This window comes from Cryptotermes secundus, unplaced genomic scaffold (assembly GCF_002891405.2).
Source record: "Cryptotermes secundus unplaced genomic scaffold, Csec_1.0 scaffold843, whole genome shotgun sequence".
NCBI classification, from domain to species: domain Eukaryota; kingdom Metazoa; phylum Arthropoda; class Insecta; order Blattodea; family Kalotermitidae; genus Cryptotermes; species Cryptotermes secundus.
In genome coordinates this window covers 256,780-284,146 of record NW_019731994.1, presented here as the reverse complement: position 1 = coordinate 284,146, position 27,367 = coordinate 256,780, and the positions used below count along the sequence as shown (strand labels likewise).

The window sequence follows — 27,367 nt, the reverse complement described above, 5'->3', positions numbered from 1 at the left end:
TCCAACCACAAAATTAATTTCTCCGTCGCATCTACGGCGCCCTGATTCTCGTATTGGTGGGAGCATATTCACAGTCTAGTCTTGGAGTAAACTTAGTCTTATCGCAAAAAATCCAGACCATCAGCTAGGTATCATCATCATCATCATCATCTCAATCATCATCAAGAGAGTGTGGAGATCACCTCCAGCATACGCTGCTGCCCCCCCTGGAATTGCAAGAGAAACTAAAACACACGCATGAACGTGTAGTGTTTTATTGCAAACGCAGAAACAAACAGAATAATATCAGCACAGTGCAATACAGTCTTTAGATTCCGGGGCGGCTCGCCGCTCGCCCGGGATTGCGACGCCCGGCAGGAGGTCGCGCGACTGCCGCCACGCCGCGGGGCGAGGTCCCCTACTTGCTGCTCGCGCTCATGATTGAGTCGATGCTGAAACTCGGAGACACGAGAGCCAGGCCGGAGGTGCCGGGCGTCGGGGTGGAGGTGGACGCCGCCCCCAGGTTGTGCGTAAGGCTGTGACGCCTCAGATCGCAATTGCGCCGGAACACCTTGCCGCACGCAGAGCAATTGTAGGGCTTAATGTCGGTGTGCGTGAGCAGGTGTGTCTTGAGGTTGGAGCGCTGGTTGAAACTGCGGCTGCACACCGGACACTTGTGTGGGGACTCCTCCATGTGCAGGATCTTGTGCACGGCCAGCGTCCGCGACTGGCAGAACCCCTTGCCACACTCACCGCACTTGAACGGCTTCTCCTTTGAGTGGATGTACCTGCAACAGAGACAGAATCGATTTCAAACGACGCACATAGCCACCGAGTCGTCGTCTGGAGAAAATTGCACTAAAAAAACTTGAGTTTAATTTGACTTACTAACTTTATGGAGCTGAACCTTTCTAAGAAGCCACCACTTGTACAGTTACTCAAGAACTCCTCAGCAGTTTACTGAACCCGAAGGTTCAGTGCCGTGTTCACAAGAGCCTTCCACTAGTCCCTATCCTGAGCCAGATCGATCCAATCCATATCATCGCATCCGATTACTCTAAGATCCATTTTAATATTATCTATCCTCCTACGTCTTGGTCTTCCTAGTGGTCTTCTTCCTTCTGACTTTCCCACCAATATCCTATATGCATTCCTCGTCTCCCCATTCATGCTACATGACATGCCCATCTCATCCTCCTTGACTTGATCATTCTAATTATACTTGGAGAAGATTACAAGTTATGAAGCTCCTAATTATGTAGTTTTCTCCAACCTCCCATCATTTCATCTCTCTTCGGTCCTAATATTCTTCTCAGCATTCTGTTCTCAAACACCGTTAGCCTATGTTCCTCCCTTAATGTCAGAGAGAAAGTTTCACATCCATACAGAACCCTTGACTTGATTATAATTTTGTATATTATAATTTTTATGTTTTTGGACAGCAGACGAGAAGACAAAAGGTTCTGCACTGAATGGTAGCAAGCATTACCCGAGTTCAATCTCCTCTTAATTTCCTCCTGAATCAAATTCTGATTTGTTACTGCAGTTCCCAAATATTAAAAATGTACCACATTTTCAAAGGATCTAGTAGCTGTCTTTATGTCATGATTTTGCCCTGCATTTTCGTGACGAGACAGCAACATATACTTAGTTTTCTCTGTGTATACTTCTACACCAACCTCTTTACTTGCGTCAATTAGAGTTTGTGTGTTTGCTTTGTGGTATTTGTATTATCAGCCAGTAGATTCACATCATCGGCATAGGCCAACAGCTGATGTGTCCCATTTAATTTCAGTCCCACCTGGTTTTCTTTTACCTTCCTAATGGCATATTTTAAAGCAAAGTTGAAAAGGAGTGGCGATAAAGCATCTCCCTGTTTTATACCATTCTGGATAAGGAAATTATCAGACAAATATCTGCCTATACGGACTTTACTGTACGCTTCTTTTAAATATATTTTAATGAGCCTGACTAATTTCATGGGTACCCCCAAACTCTGTCAGAATATTGTACAATGCTTCCCTCCTAACTGGATCATAGATTTGCTTGAAGTCTATGAATAGCTGATGTACTGTTTCATTGTACTCACATTTTTTCTCCAGTATCTGATGAATCAGTAGTTGATCTGTTATGTCGAAACCCACACTGATAATCCCCAATAATTTCATCTATGCATGGACTTAACTTCCAGAGAAGAACATTTGTTAAAATGTTAAATTAATTCAAGTTTAAATATTTTTTGACTAATTTAGCGAACATCCTTCTTAAGAGGCTAACAGTCACTTAGCTACTCAAAAATTCCCTGCATTATGTGGAACCTGAATGTTCAATACCGTGGCCACAAGAGCTGCATCTGCTTCCTGTCCTCAGCCAGATGCATCCAGTTCACGTGTTTCTCGGGTCATATTTCTTTGTGATGAACTTTAATAATATTCTACCAGATACGTCAAGTTCTGATAAATGGTGAATTGTTTTTAAGTTTGCAGACTGAACCGCTGTCTGCATGTCTCGCGTCTTCCAGCTGTTCGAGCTGCACGGAGTACAAGCCAGACTGCAATAACCTTATTCGGAAGATATTAAGAAATAAACAGATCTACAAAAACAAATGTAAATAGTTCTCACTGCAATAAAATTAATTGCATAAATAATTAAGTTCTTATTAGTCCCTTAGCAATAAAGCAACGCATTAATTATGTCTAAAATTATGTTACTGTACTGTCTTCGATCGCTTGGAAACCGGGATCGTGGGTTCGAATCCCACTCAGGGCATAGATGTTTAGTTTGTGTGTGTGTGTGTGCGTTTTTCTGTGTTTGTACACAGGTAGAGGCCTTGTGATGAGTTGATCACCCGCCCAAGGGGTCATACCGAATGTGTAAGATCGAGAAAAACCGAAGTGAACGGAGAAGTTCATGGAGGTAGGTCTAGGCCCACTGGGGCTGTAGCGCCAAGGAAAAAAATTATGTTACATTGGAAATGAGGTTATTAAACTTCAGTGCAGGATCTACCATGTAAACGACTAGACACTTAATTACAGTCTGACAGTCACTCCTTACGTAAAGCTAAATTTGTCCCCGTGCTTAAGTGATTAAACGCTGCACCATGAAGGTGTATGGTGGAGTGGCTGTGTTATCCACTTTACCTTGAAGTCAGCACTAGTTAGAGGTAAATGGTCAGCTTCACGCTCCGGTCACTTTACCCAAGGGAAAAGAGACCCCGATGCCCATTGGTTAAGATTCTGGTTGGGCCCCAGAACAGGTCTGGACTGGGTTGAGAAGAGATAATTTTTGACGTTAGCGGAATTCAAACTCCGACACCTTCCATCGCCCAGCGCGTAGCCAGTGCCTATATCGTCTGAGCTAACCCGGCTCTGGTTAGGAGAAGTGGGACGGAACATCTTCTCTCAGCCTCAGTTCCTCTGGCGCTGTTTGCTGTTAATGAGCAAACATTTCGCGACCTTACGGTCTAATGTTTGGAGAAGAGCATAAATTGTAAAGTTGTCGTTGTGCAAGTCCCCCACTGTGCTGTGGCTTCTTCCCTTGAACACCCTGTCCTCAGCGTCTTCCTTCAGCGCTAAATACACCCACATGAAACAAAAGGTCGAAGTACAATTTTTTATACACAGAATTACTGGGGTTTTCGACTTTTCCCCTTATCCGGAATTTTAGGTAGTAGAGGACAAGACGTTTCGGAAACTGAATCTGTTTTCTTCAGGTGATAAAGGGAGACACCTACTCAGTTGGGCCCCTTAGAAAGAGCTAATCTCAATCACTGGACTCCAGATTCCGAAACGTCGTGTCCTCTCTTACCTAAAATTCCGGGCGATGGATAAAGCTCAAAACCCCAGTAATTCTGTGTGTCATCCACCATCATCAGAACCCTTTAGAATCTACAATTCTTTATATTTCAGTCTTTCTGTATCTAGGTAGCAGACGGGAAGACAAAAACTGTGAACCCAATCGTAACAAGCACTGTTCGAATTTAAACATCTCTTAATTTCTTTGTGAATGCAATTTTATATTGTTACTATGGTTCCTAAGTGTCTGAACTTTGCTCTGTTTCCAAAGACTGCATTAAACACCTTAATGTCATGACTGAGCCTAACGTTCTGGTGACGAAGCGCCGTACAAGGATTCCGTTCTCCCTCAGGTTACTCATGATTGCACCGATCATAGGCCAGAAGTTAACTCGACGGCTTCATGACACAGCCCAGGAGCTTGTGTTGGGCTAAAGAAGAGTGGCCCCAGGATTTGCTTGCCGGAGGTTGCATATCCTCCATCACTCTGCAGCGACACATTGGGACACGTAACACGCGTGGAGTAAGTGAGATATTTGTGGGGAAATCTGAAAGGAACAGAAGACTTGGGAGATCTAGACGTAGACGAAAATGGACCATAATAAACTGGTCTCAGAGGAGTAACTTGTGCCTGGCTGTTGTGAAGACGGTAATGAACCTGCGCGTTTCATACGAGTCTGTAGATTCTGTTTGCCAGTTGAGCGACCATAAGCTTCCTTCAATGTGAGCTCTGTGCAGAAGCGGCCTGCCCCCCGGCTCTGCAGGCGAGGGACCGCCCGCTCAAGGATTTGCATTACGTAACTGCAGCCATAGCTTTCAGGGCCTTGGTCCTTGTTGCTAGGAGGGCATAATCGGCAACCGGTGGGTCGCGACCGGCCACCACAAGGACTGAAACACTGTAATAGTAATAGTTGGACTACGTGCTGGTGGTTGTTACAGCTTTATACCGTCTGTCTGACGTCTCGCCGGTTCCATATGTCGCTTGAGCCCCTCTTGCACTCCGTGTGGTCCCAGCCCTGCACTATCCATAGCTTGCAGAATGTCATCTTTCTTCCGTTCCACTTGTACCTATTGGTATATCATACTCAGACTCGAAAGGTATGATAACAGATGTATGATGAATTGCAAGAGAGTTGGAAGGAGGTCGTCTTGACCTGATACGGTTATTCGCCCAGAATTTTCCTGCAGATACTGAAGAAAGCAACGGAAGATCTCAGCCAGGATAGCTGGTGTCGCGGGCGAGACTCGAACCAAGCACCTTCCTAAGAGACTGTGCAGCCTTACCCCTCGGCGATGGAGTTTATTCAAGCAGTTGTGAGATTATAGACTGCATTCAACTGGCTCAAGACAGGGGCTAGTTGTTGATATCCTTGAGCAAGGTGAGGCAGTGACGGCTTCCCTTCTTGAGCAGCTGAGCGACGGTGAGGTTTCAAGTAAGTTCCAAGCGCATGTCGTGACGTCTCGTCTGGATGAAGCCAAATCCGGGGCACAGGCTGAGCTAAACTGGTCGGTTCTTTCGACTGGGAGAGCTTCCAGAGGCGTTCTTTACGGGTTTCTCCTACTGCGTATCGTGCTATACCTCTTCATTCAGAAAGAAGTCTGCACATTTGCGGAATCCTGTTGCGTGGGTGGAGGCCTGCGTCTCACAGTCGCAGGATGTTCAGTTTGCGTAGCTGAGGGGGGTGGGAATCCCAGGCAATAAACGCATACCAATCTGGTGACCCAGAACAATAACCACATCCCGCGATGCCAGTCACAGATCGCCCAGCAGCAGCCGATGTTTCGAGAAACGATAAAGATGAAGTGATCAGTACGGATACAGCACAAACAATGCATTTCCTTTAAAATTATGAATTCATTTCAATAAATAATGATGGACAAGAAGAAGATAAGAGTATCAGTAGCAGTGGTATTAACAGTAGAACCAGTTCACTCAGAACCGCGTCAGAACGTACTGTCTGCACTGCACTGCACTGTGTCTCATTGCCTCTCTGGTCGCAATTGTTGTGAGTCCGAGCTGGATGTCTTACTCGGGCCTATAGCCTACCCGCAGGTCCCCTACTAAGTTAAGCTGATAATCCTACGAAGCACAGTGGTAATCTACTTACCACCTGCTTTAGTATTGTGACGGATTTGGTAAAAAATTGCTAGGCAACGGCACGGTAAACACTCAGCGACCGACGTGCACGCAACAATAGAAGGACATCCATCTCTAGGCCACGCCCGTATTACGCGCACGCAAGAGTAGGAAGAGTGTTTTCTATTGCTAGGCAACAATCAGCGCGCCAATGGACAGGCTAAATAACGATCACATGGGAACCCCCAACAGAATAGCACGCAACAAGAGAGTGGTTGTGTTTTCTGTGCGTGGTCCGTGTCGAAGGTTTCTAGGGGACAACGAAGGTTGTTTGCAGGCAGTCGTAGCTGAGAAGCCGTGAGTCAAGGACACGAAGACGTCGGGGAAAGGAGTTGTGAGGAATCAGCTGTGAAGTGTTAAGAGACGTTGAAGATTTTATCTTTCGAGTGTTAAGATTACTTGTACTTACGACTTTTGAATAGCCAATAAACCGATCCACCAATCAAAACCCGGCCTACAAGTCACCAATGCAGGTGACAATACAACTGACCCTCTGTACTCTGCCCACACAGTGTGTTTGTGTGTTTCTTGTGATTCTCACAGTAAACAGCGATTATTTCCCTGAACAACATTAACAGATTGGGCTTTGTAACGGAGACGTAATGTGATTCCTGTGAGATACGGTCTGGATTATTATGTATTATCCAGATGAACTATTCATTTCAGATGATTAATCATCAGAAGATATTCTGGAAGTACCAGATCACATGTAGCTCTAAGGGTGGGCCAGATTACGAGCCCACAATTGGGCTGCCACTTGCCAACACGCTGACACGTGGGTCTGTAGGTCAGTATACTGCTATTTTCACGTGTAATTATCAGTAACCAGGCTGGTACTGTGTTAGTCTTGGCATGTGAATAAGGCGGCATCACACATGTCAGTAAAGCCAAGGTGATCCATTTTTCTTCTGTGTATGAGACCGAAAGGTCCTGCATTCTGTCAGTTCGACACAGGGTTTCTTGGTTCTCCTGTCTTCAAATGAAAGCTGTGATGGTTTCCAAATTCCAAATTGCTCATGCGCCAGTCTCATGCAGATCTCCTGATTTAAATTCGTTAGAAATAAATCCCTCCGCAGCAAAGGCCATCAAATTACGTTTAGAAATTATGCAATTCACTCTCAAGTCCGCGGTCTCTTGCCTCAAGCCGCTGGTTCTAGCCATTTTAAGCTTTTCACTTGAATGCTGCTCTTATCAGAAGGACGAGGGAGCGAAACATTGGAACGCTGTGACAACGTGATGCTATTTTCTACTGGTCTTTCTCATATTTACAGCTTCTTCAGGTTTCAAGGGGGTAGTTCTTTTTTATTTCTTGGAATGGGGTCCATTTGGCACGTCGGCCACTATTTGGTCTATTGTACCAACTCCGGAAGATATATGATGATTAGTGTGGAGCAGTCGGTGGAATGAGAATTGGCAGGGGAAGCCGAAGTAGTCGGAGAAAACCTGTCCCAGTGCCACTTTTCCCACCACAAATCCCACATGACTTGACCTGGTCTCGAAACCTGGCCGCCGCGGTGGGAAGCTGGCCGCTAACCGCCTGAGCTATGGTACGGCCCTTTCAAAAGGCTAAATATAATTCGGTTATAGATGTAACATTAACCCTCATTCACCCTGTCCTTTTTACTGCAGAACACCGAATAACTTCTGTAATTGAATTAATCTATTAATATTGTTAATAAATAATATGACCGAGGAGTACCCAGTCTGTGGCCCACGTAGAGATGTGTTGTGCCTGATATGTATGTACAGTAAACCCTCGCTATTAGTGCCGCGCCATAGCTCAAGCGGTTAGTCGCTGGCTTCCCACCGCGGCGGCCCGGGTTCAATCCCGAGTCTGGTCAAGTGGGATTTGTGGTGGACAAAGTGGCGCTGGGCCACTTTTCTCCGAGTACTTCGGTTTCCCCTGCCAATCTTCATTCCATTAAATTCTCCATCATCATAATCACCCGGGGCAGGCTACAATAGACCAATCAGTGGCCGCCGTGCCGAGTGGACCCAGCTGAATTACAACAACAAAAAGAAAAACTCGCTATTCCTGTTACAGTTAATCCGGATATCATGTAATCCGGATCGAAATACAAGAAATTAAAAATTCTCTTCACAGTTGAGTAAATGCTTTAAAATCCAAGATTGGCTTGAGCTGGGTAAAAGAGATCCTGGATTTTAGCTTCTTGCATTTTTTGGGACATTAAATGAAGGCTATATAATGATGTTTTTTATTTGTTTTCATAATCACTACCTATATTATTAACTTTTCCATTTATTTGTTTTCCGGGATTCTTTTTTTATCTTTTAGGGCTATAAGTGTATTTGACTCATTAATCCGGATTATCGCTCAACCCAGATGATCCCCCCACAATTAATCCTAATTAGCAAGGCTGTACTTTATACTTAATATAGTGTGAAGACACACAAATCGGATGGTTACCCTGGCTGTGATGAAGAGTCAAAAGACTGAACTGCTTTACCGTCCTCTGTTGGTCAGGTGGAAATATTCAACAGCTTCAGTTGAATGAGACTATTTCATTTGGCAAGCCTGACGGGCTGAGAGTCTGCTGCAGACAGCGTGTCAACTTAGACCCCGACAACTGAGCTTTGCCTTCGCCTGAATTTTGCCATTTCGGGATTTTCATGGCGAATTATGCAATATAATATTATATATTAGAATTTATATTTCAGTGGAAGTTTTACGCTAATATTAAGTTTTACTGAAACTGAAGCATCGCTGTGTGTTTATTGTTAAAGACCTCTTACGGCGGTCCTGTAGGGCCTAAACATGCAAGGCGATTTTACTGAATCAACAGTTTAGTAAAAGTCTGTTACACTAGATTGTTGTATTTTCCTTTAACAATTTACTCAACCAATTTTACATTCTCTATGCGGTAAGCACAAACCGGTTCTGTCCAGCACAAACCCAGCATCACTACACACGCTGCCGGTCAGCAACAGTGCCCAGATTAACTGTGTCCACTTTATCTGCTTATCAAACTTCAAGCTGACGGAAAACAAATACGTTTGTTCGTTTTAATAAGTCAGGTGCTGCACTCAGAGCCCGTTTACTCTGGCGCGTTCGCTCAACGTTCGTTCTAATTATGCCGAACGTCACAAGACTAGCTACTAAGGTGTGTTGAAAATAGCCGCGCCATAGCTCAAGCAGTTAGTCGCTGGCTTCCCACCGCGGCGGCCCGAGTACGATCCCGGGTCTGGTCAAGTGGGATTTGTGGTGGACAAGTGGCGCTGGGGCAGGTTTTCTCCGAGTACTTCGGTTTCCCCTGCCAATCTTCATTCCACCAATTGCTCCACAATCCCCCCTCACCTATCATCTGGGGCTGGTACAATAGGCCAAAAGTGGCCGCAGTACAAGAGACTTAGTCCCACCCCAATAGCAATAAAAAAAAAGATGTGTTGGACACACAACGTGTGCATTTCGTGTTTCGGTACAATTTTTGCTGGTAATATTTTTATGCGATAAATTACACTTAAATTGTGCAGAAATGTACGTAGTTCCGTTATCTGTTCTGCGAATTTAATCGAAATAGGAATGTGTCAAGAATTTTGGGATAGGCCTCTGCAGTACCAAGAAGACACGTGCAGCTGTTCACGGGTTGTTACATGCTGGCGTGCAAAAGTGGAGCAAGGAAAGGACGCAATTTCTCGTTACGGAGGAGTCACGAGGTGATTTGCAAAGCCATGCACCACAGGCCTGTTGGACAGACAGGAGAAATAAATAGCGCGAAGACGGCGCCAGACATTGTCATGTGATGCAACAGCACTGCGGCCCGCGTTAAGGAAGAAACGAATCTCCGACAACAGTCGAGGGAATTGTCGCGCAGGGGAGGGGGGCCGTGACGAGTGTTGTGTGATTTCGATAATGTGAACAGCGCCCTGTAATTTAGTGAAACAAAGCACTATTGTGTCACAACATAGAACTATCATAGAGAATGAAGTACCGCACATAGAATATTAATTCAGTCCCAACCCAAAGATACAGGCAGTGAAGAGAAAGACGAATATTCACCGCGGAAGGAGTAGGGCCGGTTTTTTTTTTTCAATAATCGTCACCAACAATTCGGAAACAGTATTACAGGCAGGGTGAATTCTTTTGCATTCTGAACAACAACTTATATTGCCTGATATTTTATCTGAAGAACCTCATGCATGTAGCCATTCAAAACTCAGTGGTAATTATATGCACCATCTACTTTGGCATTAAGAAATTCTGTATTCTGTCCACACCGTGCATTTATATGTTCACTATGATTCTTACACCAAACAACAATTATTTTCCTAAACTGCACTGACCGGTTGATATTTGTAATGAAGATGCAGTGTGTTTACTGTAAGGTGGGAACGCAATTGTTAGTACTATTAGGCAATCTTTACGAAGTAAAAACAGAAAGCTTTGTCTGGATAATATGGCTGTCTATTTGTAACTTAAACCCAGGCCCTAAGCTGGTGAAGAGTTTTTTGTTAATTTTCGACAAGTGGCATACCCACTGAAAATCATTTGACAGTTCCGAATTCCGGCCGCATTGACTCATAATAAAGCCCGGTTTACATATGGCCATAAATTGGCTTTTCCATGCATCCCCTAAACCGTTTCAATGATTTTATTATGATTGAAGGCTGAACGCGTTCTAAATAACATAAAAGAATTCAGTCTGCACTCAAAAAAAAGGGTGGGGTGGGGTAACGTAATTGGTTGAGGCCCCATGCTACAAGCCGGAAGGTCGCGGGTTCGAGTTCCGATGAGTTCATTCGATCTTTAAATTGACCTAATTATTCCAGCCGCGCTATGGCCCTTAAGGAAACAGTCGCTGTTTATTTTGAGAAGAAAATGGAACAAATAAATAAACACACTGTAAGCGATACGCAGAGTTTTAGAACGTTCGAGTAGCTGGTACATATAATAATCACTGAGTTTTAAAGAGTTAAAATATAATATAGACGATTTTCTATGAAGCTATTAGACTGATACTATTTACATCCATTCATTCATTCATCAGTAATCTGTCAAACGACAGTTCCACAGTCTCTTCCAAAACAGTTCCTACTCTTAATGCGATCTAGAGCTTTCTCCTTCAAATGACAGTATCCTCTTCTGTCCCCAAGGTCATCCAGCATCTTCTTAAGTCTTCTTCCTTTTCTTTTGGTCACTTCTATCCGCCCCTCTATCTTTCCTTCAATAACTTCTTTTAGAAGGCAGTTACCGCGTAAGATATGACCAATCCAATTAGCCTTCCGTTTTCTTATTTCGTGTAGGATATTCCTCTGCTCACTGACTCTAAATAACACTTCTTCATTTCTCACATAATCGGTCCAACTGATCTTATCCATCCTTCTCCAACACCACATTTCGAAGCTTTCCAGGTGTTTCTGATCTACTGCCCTAAGTGTCCAAGTTTCAGCCCCATACAAAGCTATGCTCCATGCCCGTTTATAATAAAATGTAGTCTATGTAAGAGCATACATAGCCTTCTCCACGTATCTCGTCAATTATCCTACCAAATTTGTTAAAATTCTACGCGGAAACTGCTACAACACATTGTTCGGCCGTTTCAACTTTCAGCCATATTGATTCACAAGAAAAACTAGTTCGCATACGGAGATTAGGCCCATGTGCACTCCTCAAAGTTTCCCATAAAATCCTTGTATAAACTCTGTTGATACCTGTTCTGGAAGCTTGAAAAAAAAAAAAAAAAAAAACAACAAATTCCGTGGCCAGTCGTCCGTAAGCGAACTATACCGATCGAGCGACCGCCGCCTGTCGTAGAAGTTAGTGCCAACTTTTGCGGATAGAGGGTGTAACGTGGTAAGCGAAACGAATCCCCACGGCCGTTAATTTCGATTTGCTAGACCTGAGCCACTATTTCCTTCATATAGCTCCTAAATTATCCTCACGAAGCTGAGTGGACCCCGTTCCAGACCCACTACTTCTCAGAAAATCTTGTAGCGCCAGGAATCGAACCCGGACCTCTGGATCTGTAGCCAGGAACCCTGACCAGTAGACCACAGAAGCATCTTCTAGAAGCTTCTACAAAAAGAATTGTTGGGACATTCCGATTTTTCAGATATATTGATCGAAAAGCAATAGTAATTTACACAAGGTCATAAACGGACTTTTCCTTGTGTTCCTTCAAACGCTTCACAGATTTTTTCAATCCGATGTTGAAGACTTCGCCAAACGCCGCTGGATACGCCTGATTCCCAGTCATACCGATTCAAAACAAAACTGAATTTCCTTGAGACCTTAAACAGACATCCCGAAAACACGTCGACATATTTAACTGAAATTTGGCGTGGAAGATTTACAACAATTCGAATTAAAGTATTCACATTTTAAGTGAACTTAGATCACTTTAATTACCACCAATAATTAGTGTTGTGTATTACATTAGAAGCTGCACCAATTCCAGTCTTGCGTACATGCAATTTAGGCTTCCTAGTGTTGGCCATTTTAACGTTAAAATTAGTTGGCTAGCCCTGTGGTAACTCTTCGATAACTCGAACATTTTAAGAATTTAAATTGAAAGTAGGCCTAACTCTCGCTGAGGAGAATGTAGAAGGGGAGAGCACACATTTCCCAAACGCATTGCTTCCGGTTGAGCCATCGTGTTCGTTTATCGCTCAGCTACATGCCATCTGCATGACTTTTTTTTCCTTGGCACTACAGCCCCAGTGGGCCTAGGCCTACCTCCATGAACTTCTCCGTTCACTTCGGTATTTCTAGATCTTAGACATACAGTAGGAATCCTTGGGCGGGTGATCAGCTCGTCCCAAGGCCTCTAACTGTACACAAACACAGAAAAACGCACACAAACATCCATGCCCTGAGTGGGATTCGAACCCAGGATCCCGGCTTCCGAGCGAGCGAAGACAGTGCACGCCTCAGACCGCTCGGCTACCGTGACCGACATCTGCATGACTAATGTAACCAATTTCAATATTGTGGACATAAGCGTAGTTGGTTGAGGCACTATGCTGGAAGCCGGAAGGTCGCGGGTTTAAATCCCGATGAGGTCATTGGATTTTTTCAATTTACCTAATCCTTCTGGCCGCACTGTGGCCCTGGGGTCGACTCAGCCTCTAACAGAAATAAGTACCAGGAATTAATTAAATAATTATTGTGGGGAGTAAAGCGCGGCAGGCGCGTAAGACTGACAACCTTACCGCCATCTTTGAGCCGATTGTCTAGATAATGTGGAACCCTCAACGTCTCACAACTCTATGGGCCTTCACGGTCTGTTACAGGGATAGTTTTCTTTTTTACTTTTACTTACAGCTCATCCCTCTAAAGAGTCTGTCTGTGCTACATCCAGGTTTCTTCGGGTGGCGTGAGAATGAGTCCACTTGGTGTGTCTGCCACTATTTGGCCTACTGTACCAACCAAGGATTATGTATGATGATGAGCGTGGAGCAGTCGGTGGAATGAGAATTGGCAGATGATATCGAAGTTCTCGGGGAAAACCTTCCCCGGTCCCACCTTGTCCATCACAAATCCCATATGAACTGACCTTGGCTGGAACCCGGGGACAGCCGCCGTGAGACGCCGGCGACTAACCGCCTGATCTCCGGCACGGCCTTCAAGCTGCGCCGTACTGGCAGTCACGCAGTAAACCTCAGGCTACCAGGCCTCTATAAATTGAATCACGTTAAATTTCGCTGCTTCCTTCAGAACAATTAGATTACGTACATTACAAAAGTCGGTTAATACTTGAAAACATAATTATAGGCCTTCGACGGTAACACGAAAAAGAAAACAAATGGAAATGGACTCCATTGCAGTTACCAACAGCTTGTACTGTTGAAAATTTATTCACCCTGTCTAGGACAGAAGTTACATCTCTTTGTATTTATTTAAATATGGATTATTTCGAAAAATGTATAGAATAATATTTATGTGAGCTCCGAACTGTGATTCTGTACAACGAAAAGTTTCAGAAGAAGTCGATAAGTCTGATTTAATCTTAATATAAATTAATTTTTTTATTTTACACGTATGAGCCAAAGTAATATTTGCTCTACACACATATCAAAATCCATTCAGTCGTTTCGGAGATGCGGTACGTGAACGGAGGTATGGAAAATGTCTCCCTATTTTTCGTTCATTGCTCAAGACCCATATAATGAACTCATAAAAAATAAAACAAACGAGTGAGAAGAATATTTATTAATTTAGAATTACAGTTTACCCCGTTTGATAAAATAACAGATATTTCGCGTCCTCCTTATTCTTTAAAGCTCTTATTGTACACTGTAAAATTTACCTTTAAGACTAAGGCTAAGACGGTGTTAATTCTCTTCCGTTAAATTATTCATTCATTCATTCATTCATTCATCCATGGCTCTACAGCCGTTTATTGAACCCTGGCTGCTTTTTCACCTTTGTAATCTCATACACAGATGGTAGAACTCCTTTAAGGGGGATCAGCCTGCCTCAAAGCCGCTACCTACACACAGGACAACACAAACACAGAATGAACACATAACAAACATCCGTGCCTCGAGTAGTATTCGATGCCATTACCCCAGTGTTCGAGCGGGCGAAGATACCTCATCCCTTAGACCGCCCGACCATTGTGATCCGCTTTGCAGTTAAATATTGTGCAAATATAAATGCGCTGTTGACTGAATTAAACTCACGCATTACAGTAAAAATATAAAGCAGCCGGAATGGCGCAGTCGGTATAGCGACTGGCTAAGGGCTGGACGACCGAGGGGTCGGAGTTCAAGTCCCGATGGGGGTAAGAATTGTCACTTCTCCACGTCGTCCAGACCGGCTTTGGGGTCCACACAACCTCCTATTTAAAGGGTACCGGGGACTCTTTCACCAGGGGTAAAGCGGTCGGGACGTGAAGCTGACAACTCACCTCCAACTAGTGCCGAAGTCAAGAAAATGTGGATCTATACATCCACTCCCTCATACGCCTTGATGGTGTAGTGCTTAATTAGTTAAGCACAGGGACAACTTTGCCAACTTTTATAGGTAAGAAATAAGGGGATTTTATTTCATATTGGTTGAATAATTCCATTGTATAATTCCAGAGAGTTTTGACTGGGTCTGCAATGCGAATGTATTGCAATCTGTCTGTAACATCTTTACTTCTTCGAAGTTACTTTTATTCCGAAATGTTATAGACACCTAATCACCCAATATTTTGGTGGTTTGGAAAGATGTAGCTCTCCGTAAGCAGTATTTGTCCAGACAGTTCAAAGTGTGACAGACTGAAACCCGATTCTGCCATGCAGTGGCAGTGCGACACTAGTGCGGTTAGCAGAAACTTACTTACTTACTTACGGAGCTGAGCTCTACTTGAGAAGACGCAAAATCTGCAGCTACTCAATAATTTCCCAGAACTTTATGGAACCCAAAGGTTCCATTACCATGTTCACAAGAGCCCTCCACCGGTCCCTATTCTGAGCCACATCAATCCAATCCATACCATCCCACCATATCTCTGTAAGATCCATTTTAATATTGTTCACCAACTTACGCCTTGGTCTTCCCAGTGGTGTCTTTTGTTCTGGCTTTCCCACCAATATCCTATATGCATTCCTGCCCACCTCATCCTCCTTGACTTGATCATTCTAATTATACTTGGAGAAGAGTACAGGTTATGAAGCTCCTCATTATGCAGTTTTCTCCAGCCTCCTATTACTTCCTCTCTGATCGGTCCACATATTCTCCTCAACGCCATGTTCTAAAACACCCTCGGTCTATGTTCCTCCCTTAATATCAGAGACCAAGTTACACACCCATACAGAACCACAGGCACAATTATAGTTCTGTATATTTTAATTTTTATGTTTTTGGACAGCAGACGAGAAGACATTCTGGACTGAATTGTAGCAAGCATTACCCGAATACAATTTCCCCTTAATTTCCTCCTGAATCAGGTTTTGATTTGTTATTGTCGTTCCAAAATATCTGAACTGTGTCACATTTTCAAAAGATCTGTTTCCTATATTTTTGTCATGATTTTGCCCTGCATTTTGGTCACGAGACAGCAACATATACTTAGTTTTCTCTGTGTTTACTTCTAGACCAACCTCCTTACTAGCGCCAATTAAAGTTTGTGTGTTTTTCTTTATGATAGCTATATTATCATCCAGTAGAACTGTCACGTTTACTTCTCTTCAGTAAATGTCTATTTCACCACTTCCATAGAGAGGTAACAAAAAAAGAAGCTTTAGCCTCGGAACGGGTCAAAAGAACATGAAGACTACTTTTATAAACAAAAGAATCTCGGTTACAATATCTCTGCTGTCACAGCTAGCGACAGCTTGCGTATAGAAGGCCATGGGTGTGACGTCACAATATGTCGACGGTAAAAAACCGGGAATATTTATAAGTGAAAGAGATTTGTGCATTTTGTTGTTCATAAACTTACTGTGGTGCTGAATCTAAGGCAGAACAAGGAACAGGATTACTGTGGAGTCCTCTGACAAGGTAGGATGAAGATGAGAAGTTTGAATTGTCACGTGTCTGTAGTTGTAAGTGCAGTGTTGGTTGTACTGCAGCAGTGAGCAACAGAGAAACACTGACAAGCGACAGGGGTAGTGCTGTAGGTCGACCCCTCTCTCCAACGGCCTCCTAAAATAAGCTAACATAACCTGTTTACTAACTACAAAAAATGTAAGATAAGCCAAGTTATAAGACATTTCGGCAGGCAACACGATGTTGTGATTAACGTTTCTGCATGGTACAGTTGTAGAGTTTATAAACACATATGGCCAGGTGTGTGTGCGCATCGGTGTCTTTGTGGTTTGCTCGTCCACTGGGTTTGTAATGAAGAAAACTGCAGATTCGCAGGTACGCAGTTCATGTCTGTTCGAACGTACTGTCGCTCAGGAACAAAGTTCATCTAGAATGGAGATGGATAAGGGTTCATTGGCGACTAACTGAAAGTACTCTGGTAACCGAAGGACAAACACGGTTCATAATAAAATTCGCATCCTGGGGCAGATTTGTTTACCTCCGAACCTCGAACCTACCCACCGAATTACATCGTCATGTTATTGCCCCATCTCTCTCTGTGTTCCAAGCAGTTGTTTCCATAAAGGCTTCTGTACCAAAACAATGTATAATTATTTACCTTCCCAATATAAATACTAAATATCCTATTTGACGCTAAAGAAACTCTGTCAAATGCCGCCTATTAACAAAGTAACTAATTAACTGTGTTGCATTCATGAGTAGGGATGTTGTATTTGCAAAGCTGCAGACTGGACCGGGGATCACAGTGACCAGGCGGTCTAAGGCATGAACTATCTTCGCGCTCTCGAACGCTGGGATCGTGGGTTGGAATCCCACTCAATACATGGATGTATGTGTGCATTTATTCTGTGTTTGTATTGTTCTGTGTATAGGTATCGGTCCTGTGACAGGCTGATCCCCCATTCAAGGAGTCTTACCGGCTGTATGTAGGATTAAGAAACAGAAAATGTGGCCAAGGTTCAACAAACGACTATAGATAGATAGATAGATAGATAGATAGATAGATAGATAGATAGATAGATAGATAGATAGATAGAAGTAGATAGATTGGATCGAATTCCCAGCAAGTACAATTCTGTCCATTGCCAAATGTACTTTCTTCACGATCCACTTTAATGAATTATGAAATTCGCCCAAGCGATGTCCGAATATAAATAACCCAACCGAGGTTAAAAGCACAAACGACTCAACTGTCAAAGTGCGCCATTAAAAGACAACCATCCAACCAGATCATTTTAATATTATCTCTCTCGCAGTCCCATACGATCTCGTCCTAAGCAAAATTCGTTCTCTTCATCCATTTGTTAATGATAGGTGTTAGCATGCGTCGCTGGTGACATCTCCCGAACACAGTCCCAACACACTCTCCCGCCCTCTCATTAACGTCCCAGGAATGCAGCGGGCTGAAACGAAAACCGTCGCAGCTCGTTTGTCACGCTTCGTGACGTAATTGGTTATGACGTGCGAACTGCGTCACGCGTGTCACTGTTAATCACGCGACCAATGAAATCGCCGTCCGGAACCAATGGTGCCCTCAGCGTGTCAGAAGAGGTCACTTTCGGAACTCGAAATCTGGGTTGGGGTCAGTGGCGGGAGAACCTGATGGTCGCTAAGCTGGTCAAGAAATCCGCCGTATTTTGTGAAAGAGGAAGACTCATTACAGTGTTCAACAGAGCCCGTCACCGGGCCGAAAGAATCCAGTCCACAACTTGACACGCTGTTTAAAATCAAGTGCAATATTCCACCTACGCCCACGACCAGGTGTCGCTAGTGGTCTCTTCCGTTTAGCTTTGCCGAATAAAACTTTGTGCGCATTTCTCATTTCTTCCATGCATGCTTCATGCTCCTCCCCTTTCAAACAAAAACAAACTCCGTGGCCTGTAGTCCGCAAGCGAACAATACCGACCGAGCGACCGCCGCTTGTCGGGGAAGTTAGTGCCAACTTTTGCTGATACAAGGTGTCGCGTGGTCAGCGCAACGGATCCCCACGGCCGTGAAACTCGGGTTTCTGGACCGGAGCCGCTACTTCCTTGAGATAGTTCCTCAGTTATCCTCACGAGGCTAAGTGGACCCCGTCTCATATCCACTACTTCTCAGAAAATCTGGTAGCACCGGGAATCGAACCCGGACCTCTGGATCTGTAGCTAAGAACTCTGACCTCTAGATGACAGAAGCGGTCTTCCTTTTTCATATTCCATAATTCGATTATCCTAATTGTATTTGGCGATAAGCACAAATTTTACTTTCTTTTACCCCTCCCCTCTGAGGTCCAAATATCCTCCTCAGCTCCCCCAGTGTTAGTCTGGGTCTTCTGTCACAGTGAGGCACCAACTTTCGGTTTAGTTAATCTTGCTTACTCATGTCATTTAAAAAATACTTCAATTTTGTATTTTTTTTTGCAATGTCTCATTAGCTATCTCCATGTTGCTGAGTTCTTAAGACGCTGACAGTCGCCTAGCTAATCAAGAAGTTTCTAGCCTTTTATGAAAACTGCAGACTCGCCGGAGCGTGTTTAGCCACGTTCGTTTTGTCGATGTCTCTTAACTGAGGCTCTTTGTGGTCACTACAGGATAATTTTGCGAGAGTAATCCAAATCAAGCCATGACCATAGTCTTACCAGTCCAGTATTTGCCAACCATGTTCCCATTTTACGCTGGATACCCCAAGCTGCCGACAGCGTCCTTAAGCACACCGTAAATAAAATAAATAGATGAACAAACTTCCGCCCTCTCTTCGCCACTTGTTTACTTCTCAGAAGGACAGCCTATTAGCAATAGTTCAGTCGGTCGAGACGGATGAGCGGCTTTCTCTTCGCAGTAAGGATAGCCCTGGTTACGTTCCTGTTCACCACCAGTGGTCAGTCCCATAAAGTAAAAGTAAAGGTATCCCTGTACCAGGCCGTGAAGGCCCATAGAGTTGTGGGATGTTGAGGGTCCCACATTACCTTGACAATCGGCTAGACGCGCCGGCCGCGCTTTACTCCCCAGGAAAATTATTTAATTAATTCCTGGTACTCATTTCTGTTAGAGGCTGAGTCAATCCCAGGGTCATAGTGCGGCTGGAAGGATTAGGTCAGTTGAAAAAAAAAATCCCGCGACCTTCCGGCTTGTAGCATAGTGTCTCAACCAACTACGCTATCGCGTGCCCCTCGTGGTCAGTCCCATAGGATGTGAAAATGGGGTCCTCCCTTGGGGTTCAAGCAGTTCGAGAATGAATCTAAGAGCTCATCTTCGTCTATAAGAGCTTTCCCTCCACGCCTTTTATACGCTCTCGTAGAATGATAGGAATACGTGTATTTACACATAGGGATCACTTTAACTTAACTTATTAAGGACATATTGCGAATCATCAGAGGTACACAGAAACAGGTGTTATGAAGTTTAGGTAATTAGCCTACAGGCTCCGGCCTTTAGTGCATATCGAGCTAATCATTTATGGAGCAAGAAGTGTCCAAGTAACTTGATTCATAAGAAATGGCAGATAGCCGAACTACTCCCTCAGAAAATTATTTTGTATTGAAAGTAAGCGTATATTCTGTGTTTTTCGCAACTCTATTAGATGCAATGGTCTCATTACGGCGTAACCCCTCAAAGCACAGAGTTACATGTCCTACCCGCTTTACCGCTTAGAACTCTACATTCTGTCCACACAATACGACGTACATTTACGCGTTTCGTACTATTCTCGCAATAAACAGCGACTATTTTCATGAACATCATTAACCAATGATTCTGTGACTGAGATATAGTGTGTTCTGTAAAGCAGCAGCTGTATTTCTAAACATTATTTAGATTAAAGTTAGGGCTCGTGTATTTAACGGCGTGGCTAGAAGTCGGTTTAAATCCGGAAGGTTCTGCAACCAGCCAAATTCATCAAAGTTGTCCGTGGGTTTACTCGATCCTAGAGCAAATGCTGAGTTATTATCGAAATTAGACGTCCAACTGCGTGTTTCACATGCAGCCCTTTCCAACATTAATTTTAAAATTCCCGTCATATCCAGCAAAACTCCTGCCAAACTTCTCTACTCTGCTTATAACAGAGTCCACTTCCTAAACCTTTACCTCTTTCACTTCCTACACTTTTACCCTGCCTCAACCGTACCTCTGCCAAAAGGGCGAGTGTGCCTCAATGCAGGGGAACATTTCTGTCCCTGTCCCCTCCCAATTTTGTTCTTTGTCTCTCTCTTCTTTAGGCTGCAAAGAGGCAAATGAAGTGTGAGTGAAAGCCTGATAACGCGTGACGTAAGCATATCATCGTTACATACTCTTGTGTCCTCTGACTACTGTTGTTATAGACACACAAGCCTGTCTACACACAATCTAGAAACTGAAGAAGGGACAAATTCCTCTAGCGAAGCATATGTTCATATCCCTGTAGTATTCAGGCCGGCCTCCTTCTCTTTGGCTGTACGATCCATCGAGGACCTTGGCTTGCTTTGCGATTTATGTCAGCTCTTCTATATTTCATCTCCAGCTCTCGTGTCCGCAGGCGTCCGTTGTTATATGCCTCGTTTTTGAAGTCAGGTTACCATCCTCACGCCAAACCCCGAACCTGGAGGACCAGGCCCTACGATCCACCCCTGCTAGCTTGCGTTTCCTGATGATCACGGCTCATAAACCTCCCCACCGCTGTAAGGAAGTAGCCAGCGGGAGAGGCATGCAGTGAAAGGCAATACAATGACTAAGAACTGCTTAACGTGAGAACGTGTAAAAGAGAGAGAGAACGCCTACTTCTCTCACGCAGACTCACAGTGTGATGAGTTCCCGCTGTGGCCTGCAAACCCTTCTTTCCATCCGATACATAAATATGACTACTCACCTGCTTATAGATCCTGCGGCGGACCTCTTAGAGAACACACAAAAATATGAAAATTACTCTTTAGTTCTGTTAATATTTATTGTATCCGTAGCTGTTATAAAGTGATGTGTAAATGTTGCCGCAGAGTTTTTGGATGCGATTTGAAACCTCAACCCAACTAACTGTGATTCGTCTGAGAAAGAGCCATATCCCAGCCTATAGTTCTGTAACTGAGCACTGTAGTTCCCTATCTGCTAGCAGAAATTTGAAGCAGGACGTGACACTGGCGTCCCGTGCAGCGACATAGCTAAGAAACTTTGCAAAGAACAGTTGAACGGATTATTATGAATTTGGGCGGTTTAGTAAACACACACGGACAGCTAGTACGGGAAGGTCCCACACATACCCACGCGCGTGTCTGCGCGCATCTCGGGCCTAACTCGTTTAATATGTATTGAGGTGAAAACTGTTTCAAACAAAAGGCATAGAGAAAAGTCAAACCCACTTTCTGTTCAATAGAATTTTTCCGTAATTAGCACGGTGTTTGCGATACCGTACAAGCTCAAATAAAAGGCAACTCTGTGCATAAGACGATCCTCTATTTTTCCAATGAGAAAATAAGAAACAGCCTTTTCTTTTGATAAAATTGATTATGTAGTTTATTTCTGAGGGCAACAAACATGGTAAAGCTATCCCCATAAGAGGCTGTGGAGGCTCATAGCGTTGTGAGGCGTCTAGACTCTCACATTTTCTAGACAATCGGCTCACACATGACTGTGAGTTTGTCAGCCTTAAGTGTCGGCCGCCCTTTACCCCCAGAAAGATTTCTGGTACTAATTTCTTCTAGAGGATGAGTCGACAGCAGGGTTATAGTGCGGGTGAAAGTATTAGGTAAACTGAAAAGAAATCCAATTACTTCCTCGGGAATCGAACCCACGATCTTCCGGCTTATAGCATAGTGCCTCAACTATCTATGCTACCCCATACCCCCGAGTTCTAAGGGTTGTAAGAAAAAAGACAAAAAAAAAACGCAGTTCAGAAATTCAGTGATTTAAATGTAATTCTGGGTATTTTCACAAATATGATTACAATTAGCAACTAGAAATCCTCATAATAACCGCCTTTATGTTTATTCTAAAGGACCCGAAACTAAGGCGACCCCTCTCTTGTAAGAAACTAATACGTCAGTGAGACCGGAAGCAGCGAAAGTGGCTCCCAACTCTGTTGCTCTCTTCTCACGTGCCGCAAGTCTCTGTTTTAGTGACTCAATAGTTCTCATTAAGATCACTTCTCTATGGTGTTTAACGGTGTGACTGGCCGAGACGCTCGATTTTAGGGGAGGCGGAGACACGTTACAACCAACTGATCCTTGGCAGATGGCAGAAAGTTTCATAATGTGGCCGTGTGTAAGAGTTCAGTCCTTTGAAGTCGAAGAATGGAAACAAAAACGAGTAGAGAGGGGGTAAATAACAGGATTTTTTATTGCTAGTGGGGTGAGACTAAGCCCCTTGTACTGCGGCCACTTCTGGACTATTGTACCAGCCCCAGATGATAGGTGAGGGTGATTGTGGAGCAATTGGTGGAATGAAGATTGGCAGGGGAAACCGAAGTACTCGGAGAAAACCTGCCCCAGCGCCACTTTGTCCACCACAAATCCCACTTGACCAGACCCGGGATTGAACCCGGGCCGCCGCGGTGCAAAGCCAGCGACTAACCGCTTGAGCTATGACGCGGCCGGGTATGAACCTTGGTCTCTGACATTAAGGAAATAACATAGGAGTGTGTTTGGGAACAGGGTGCCAAGATGGATGAAATGGCAGGAGACTGGAGAAAACTGCATAACGAGGATCGTCATAACTTGTACTCTTCGCTAAATTTAATTAGAATGATCAGGCACAAGAGAGATGAGATGAGTAGAGCATGTAGCATGTATGGGGGTGAGGAGGAATGCATGTACGATTTTGGTGGGAAATCCAGAAGGAGAGACACCACTAAGAAGACACAGACGCAAGTGTGAGGATAATATTAAAATGGATCTTAGAGAAATGAGAGAGGGTGGTGTGGACTGGGTTCGCCTGGCTCGGCATAAGAACTAGTGGGTGGCTCTTGTGAACATGGTAATGAACCTTTGGGCTCCAAGAAATGTTTGGAAATTGTTGAGTAGCTGAGCGAATGGTGGCTTTCCAAGAGAGACTCAGTTCCATGGGTATAGTTAGTTAATTTAACAACGTCGCACTGTATAATGTAGCGTCGAACTATTGAATGATCAAATCATTTCCTGGAGGGGCTGAGGAGAACTAAGTGAAACCTAAGTCAGGATAATGGATATTGTTGCCGAGATTCGAACACAGAACATGTCGAATACAAGCCGGAAGTGTCATAGTATGAGGCAACTTGCTCAGTCTATTACTGTAGTTCTTACTATTGCTATTGCTATTTTAGCTTCGTCCTGTATAACCTGTACCCCCATAATTTGGTTGCTTTGTAGGCCTGGAGTCGCCTCCACTCGCCCGCACGTCTCAATGGCACGGTTATAAGTTGAGCACAGGAATAAAATTCATGTCGGTGCAAGAGGCGCACTAGAAATATTTCTCTATGTTTAGCTGAAATTAAGAAATGAAGCTGAAATGAAGTTCTAAGCAGCTACAGCAAATAGTCCTGTTTGCAGCGCAACAGACAGATACAGATATCTATCCCTGGCCCTACAGCCCTTTGTTGGACCTTGACAGCTTTCTTCAGTTTCTTAATCATATACACAGACCATAGGACTCCTTGGACGGGAGATCAGCCCGTCTCAAAGCCGCTACCTACACAGAGAACAACACAAAGACAGAATAAAAGCACACAGACATCAAGGAGTGGGATGCGAACCCACGATTCCAGCGTTCGAGCGAGGAAAAACAGTTCATGCCTTAGACCGCGCGGCCGCTGTGATCGGCTAATACAGAGATCTGTAGGCCTAACCGTTCTTACAGGTCTGCAGGTCGTGCGCAGCAACAAGAAACACAAGTTACATTTTCATGTGGGCCTTGCATGGCAGGTCATGTAGCACGAAAACGGAGAGAGTAAACAGACAAGAAGTTCTAAGATTGTACAAGCCCCCCCCCCGCCGATGGTGACGAAAGTAAGGAAGTTGTGATGGGCAGGCAATGTAGTATGCATGAGGCGGATAAAAATATTAATTTCGATTTGAGAAAGTAAGGGGTGAAGGAATCCACTAAGTGGATGAAATTAGTAGATATGAGGTTATATTCACCCTAAATCTGATATAATTTTGCTTCTATAAGCCGTAGTTGAGAGACATGCAGGTTACAGCTGTGTCCCGATGCTGTGTAATGGCGGGGTTTTGTGAACACTGTGTTGGAGCAAGAAATTTACTTTCTATAATATATTTGGGTAGGCTATTGGTTCTGCGTCCCTGCTTGTCAGTGTCCCTGTGCGGAGTGGCTGCTGGAAAGGAGAATGAACAACGCTCTGATTAGGAAATTAAGCTCCATTAGGGGCCGCGCCATAGCTCAAGCGGTTAGTCGCTGGCTTCCCACCGCGGCGGACCGGGCTGGATCCCGGGTATGATCAAGTGGGATTTGTGGTGGACAAAGTGGGGCTGGGGCGAGTTTTCTCCTAGTACTTCGTTTTCCCCTGCCAATCTTCAGTCCACCAAATTCTCCATCACCATAATCACCGGGGGCAGGTACAATAGGCCAATCAGTGGCCGCCGTGCCGAGTGGACCCAGTTGGACTCCACCCCCCACTGAATGAATTAAAAAAAAAAAAAAAGCTACATTAACTGAATAGAGGAACGTGTGGAATCCGGGCTGGAATTGGATCGGGAAATACCTGCAAACATTGCACCAGCAAACGAACACTGAGTAAAACGAGGCGGCCTGCAGGCCAATGTGATCACAAGTCATTTTCCAATTTGTCTGAATGGGGCCATTCATTTTATACCTGCTTTCTGTGCTCAAATGAAGGAAAACAGGAGTTTGGTTTAGCCTTACAGAGTTCCATAACCTTGAAGGTGACCACTCATGTCCATCTTAACGCTGTGATTCCCATTAGGCTTACAGTTTACTAAGTCCAAGTCCGCTTGTCCGGTGTTTCTTAGTGGATACGCCACTGATGTGTAAGTGAGAACACCAGACTCGGTTTGTATCTAAATATTTATGCATTTATTTACCCTGGTTAGTAACACCGAGAGCAAAAAGCAGCAATCGGTGCGCGACTTTTCAAGGTTTGATTTACAGGCAGCACGCTCTGCAGTTTGCTCACGGAACTACAAATCTTTGCGTTAAATTGAAATAAATCAGCCTTGGCATGCTGAAGAGATTCATCTCCCGCTAGGGGGCTCTGCTGGCGACCAACAAGCAACATGGCCTGCCCTGCATAAAAACAGCTGATTGTGAGCAGACTGTCACAAGCGGTGACGTCTCGGCAGGCGAATTTTACGATTTAGAGCGCCTACATATCAGGCTCGTCGGTTTGTTCCCGGAATATTACGTTGTGCGACCTTGACGCTCCTGAACGTTTTGCCGTGCGAGCTTCATGCTCCTGAACATTACATAGTTCGCGACTGACGCTCCTGAACCTTATGCCTCGCGAGCCATACGATCCTGAATGTTATACCGTTCGAGCCTGACGTACCTGAAATTATGTCGTGTGAGACTTACGATCCTGAACTTTACACCGTTCGAGCCTGACGCTCCTGAACGTTATGCCGTGCGAGCCTTACGATCCTGAATATTTTAGCGTTCGAGCCTGACGCTCCTGAACGTTATTTTGCACTAGCCTTACGATCCTGAACATTATAACCTTCTAGCCTTACGCTTCTGAACGTTATTCTGTGCGAGCCTTACGATCCTGAACATCATAACTTTCGAGCATAACGCTCCTGCATATTATGCCTAGAGAAATTGAAAGTTTTATTGTGCACGTAAAATGCTTGAATACTGAAAGGAAAGGAGAAATTTTGTCTTGGTCTTTGGGGCTCTATGTTAGTACCTGTGGTCCCTGAGGTGGTCCTGGCGCCGGAACGCCTTGCCGCAGATGTCGCACGAGTAGGGCCGCTCGTCCGTGTGCGTGCGCTCGTGGATCAGCAGGTTGTAGGACTTGGTGAACTGGCGGCTGCAGAACTTGCAGATGAACTGCTTCTTGGGGCGCGAAGCCGATGTGGACGCCCTCGTTTCAGACCTGGACACGGTCGCTGTGGATGTGACTGGCGTCGTGACGGATGTAGACGCTGCTTGTTGCTGTAACAATATGCTGCTCGCTGCTGCCGCCTGGTGGTGATACATGGCGTTCATGAGTAACGAAGGGTAGGCTGGAAACTGCTGTGGAGGCGCCTTGCTGGGGGCGGTGGGGGCCAGGTCCTCGTCATCGTCGTCCAGTACACCCAGCACATCGTCCCCTTCCACGGCGTCTAGGGACCCCGGAGAACTGGCTGGAGATGCTTTGTCGTCCGGCTTGGCGCTGGAGGACGTGGTCGCGATCCTAAGGACGTCAAGCGCCGGGCTGGAGACGGCGTTGGTCGTCGCGACGCTGGACGCCTGCAGTCTCTGCAGGGTGAGGTATGACTCCAGGGCCTGTAGGTTGAGCGCCGCGGCGGCCGCAGAGTTGGGTGGCAGGAGCGCCGCCTGCTGCAAGGAAGTCATCATGGCGTTCTGCAGGGACAGCGCCACGTTCTGCAGGGACCGCTGCAGGAGCTTATCCTTGTCGGTCCCGTCCGCACTTTGCATTGTGAGGGGCCGAGACACCTGCGCGGGCATGAGTCGGCTACCGCACGCAAACCGGGCTAGCAACACTCATCAGAAAGTCGGCCACAACGCGGAGATTGCGCGCGCGGTGCGATGCTCAACTGTTCTCGTTCTGCTGCCAGCACTTCGCTACCTGCCGGCCGTGACTACCAGCTCGGCCGCGCGACCGCTGCTGCCATCTGCCGGCCGGGCAGTAGCCGAGGTCGTTGGGTCGCGGGTTCGATTGCTGAATATGTTCACGCATAATCACAGTATTCTGCCTTGACGGAGATTCGAACCGTGATCGTGGCGCCTGGACGCAGACTGACTACAGAACCACAGGGAGACACTGTTGCTGAGTCATCCGAAAACGAGTCATGTCGCTGTCAGCATCACACGATAAACGACTCCACTCTTTTACGGTGTTGTGTCT

General features: G+C 45.0%; 2 protein-coding genes across 2 annotated transcripts in view; one reads left to right on the top strand and one right to left on the bottom strand.

Annotated features, from left to right (window-relative positions):
• Positions 1 to 238: 238 nt before the first annotated feature.
• LOC111867473 (protein sister of odd and bowel-like) lies at positions 239 to 27,081 on the bottom strand. Its single transcript, XM_023857377.2, has 2 exons — positions 26,204 to 27,081; positions 239 to 767 (listed from the first exon to the last, which is right to left on the bottom strand). The coding sequence occupies exons 1-2, from the start codon at positions 26,965 to 26,967 to the stop codon at positions 398 to 400; spliced, it is 1,134 nt and encodes a 377-aa protein (XP_023713145.1). The 5' UTR covers positions 26,968 to 27,081; the 3' UTR covers positions 239 to 397.
• The window catches only part of LOC111867471 (ATP-dependent DNA helicase PIF1), a 112,227-nt gene continuing 101,102 nt past the window's right edge, over positions 16,243 to 27,367 (top strand). The window contains exon 1 of the mRNA XM_023857375.2: positions 16,243 to 16,360. The gene's annotated coding sequence lies outside the window, so the exon portion shown is untranslated. The remainder of the gene's footprint in view (positions 16,361 to 27,367) is intronic.

Excerpts from the sequence above, each read along its gene's own strand:
- LOC111867473 (XM_023857377.2), bottom strand. The coding sequence starts at position 26,967 with ATGCCCGCGCAGGTGTCTCGGCCCCTCACAATGCAAAGTGCGGACGGG. Across the intron at positions 768-26,203 it reads GACCACCTCAGGGACCACAG|GTACATCCACTCAAAGGAGA; the intron begins GTACTAACATAG and ends TCTCTGTTGCAG.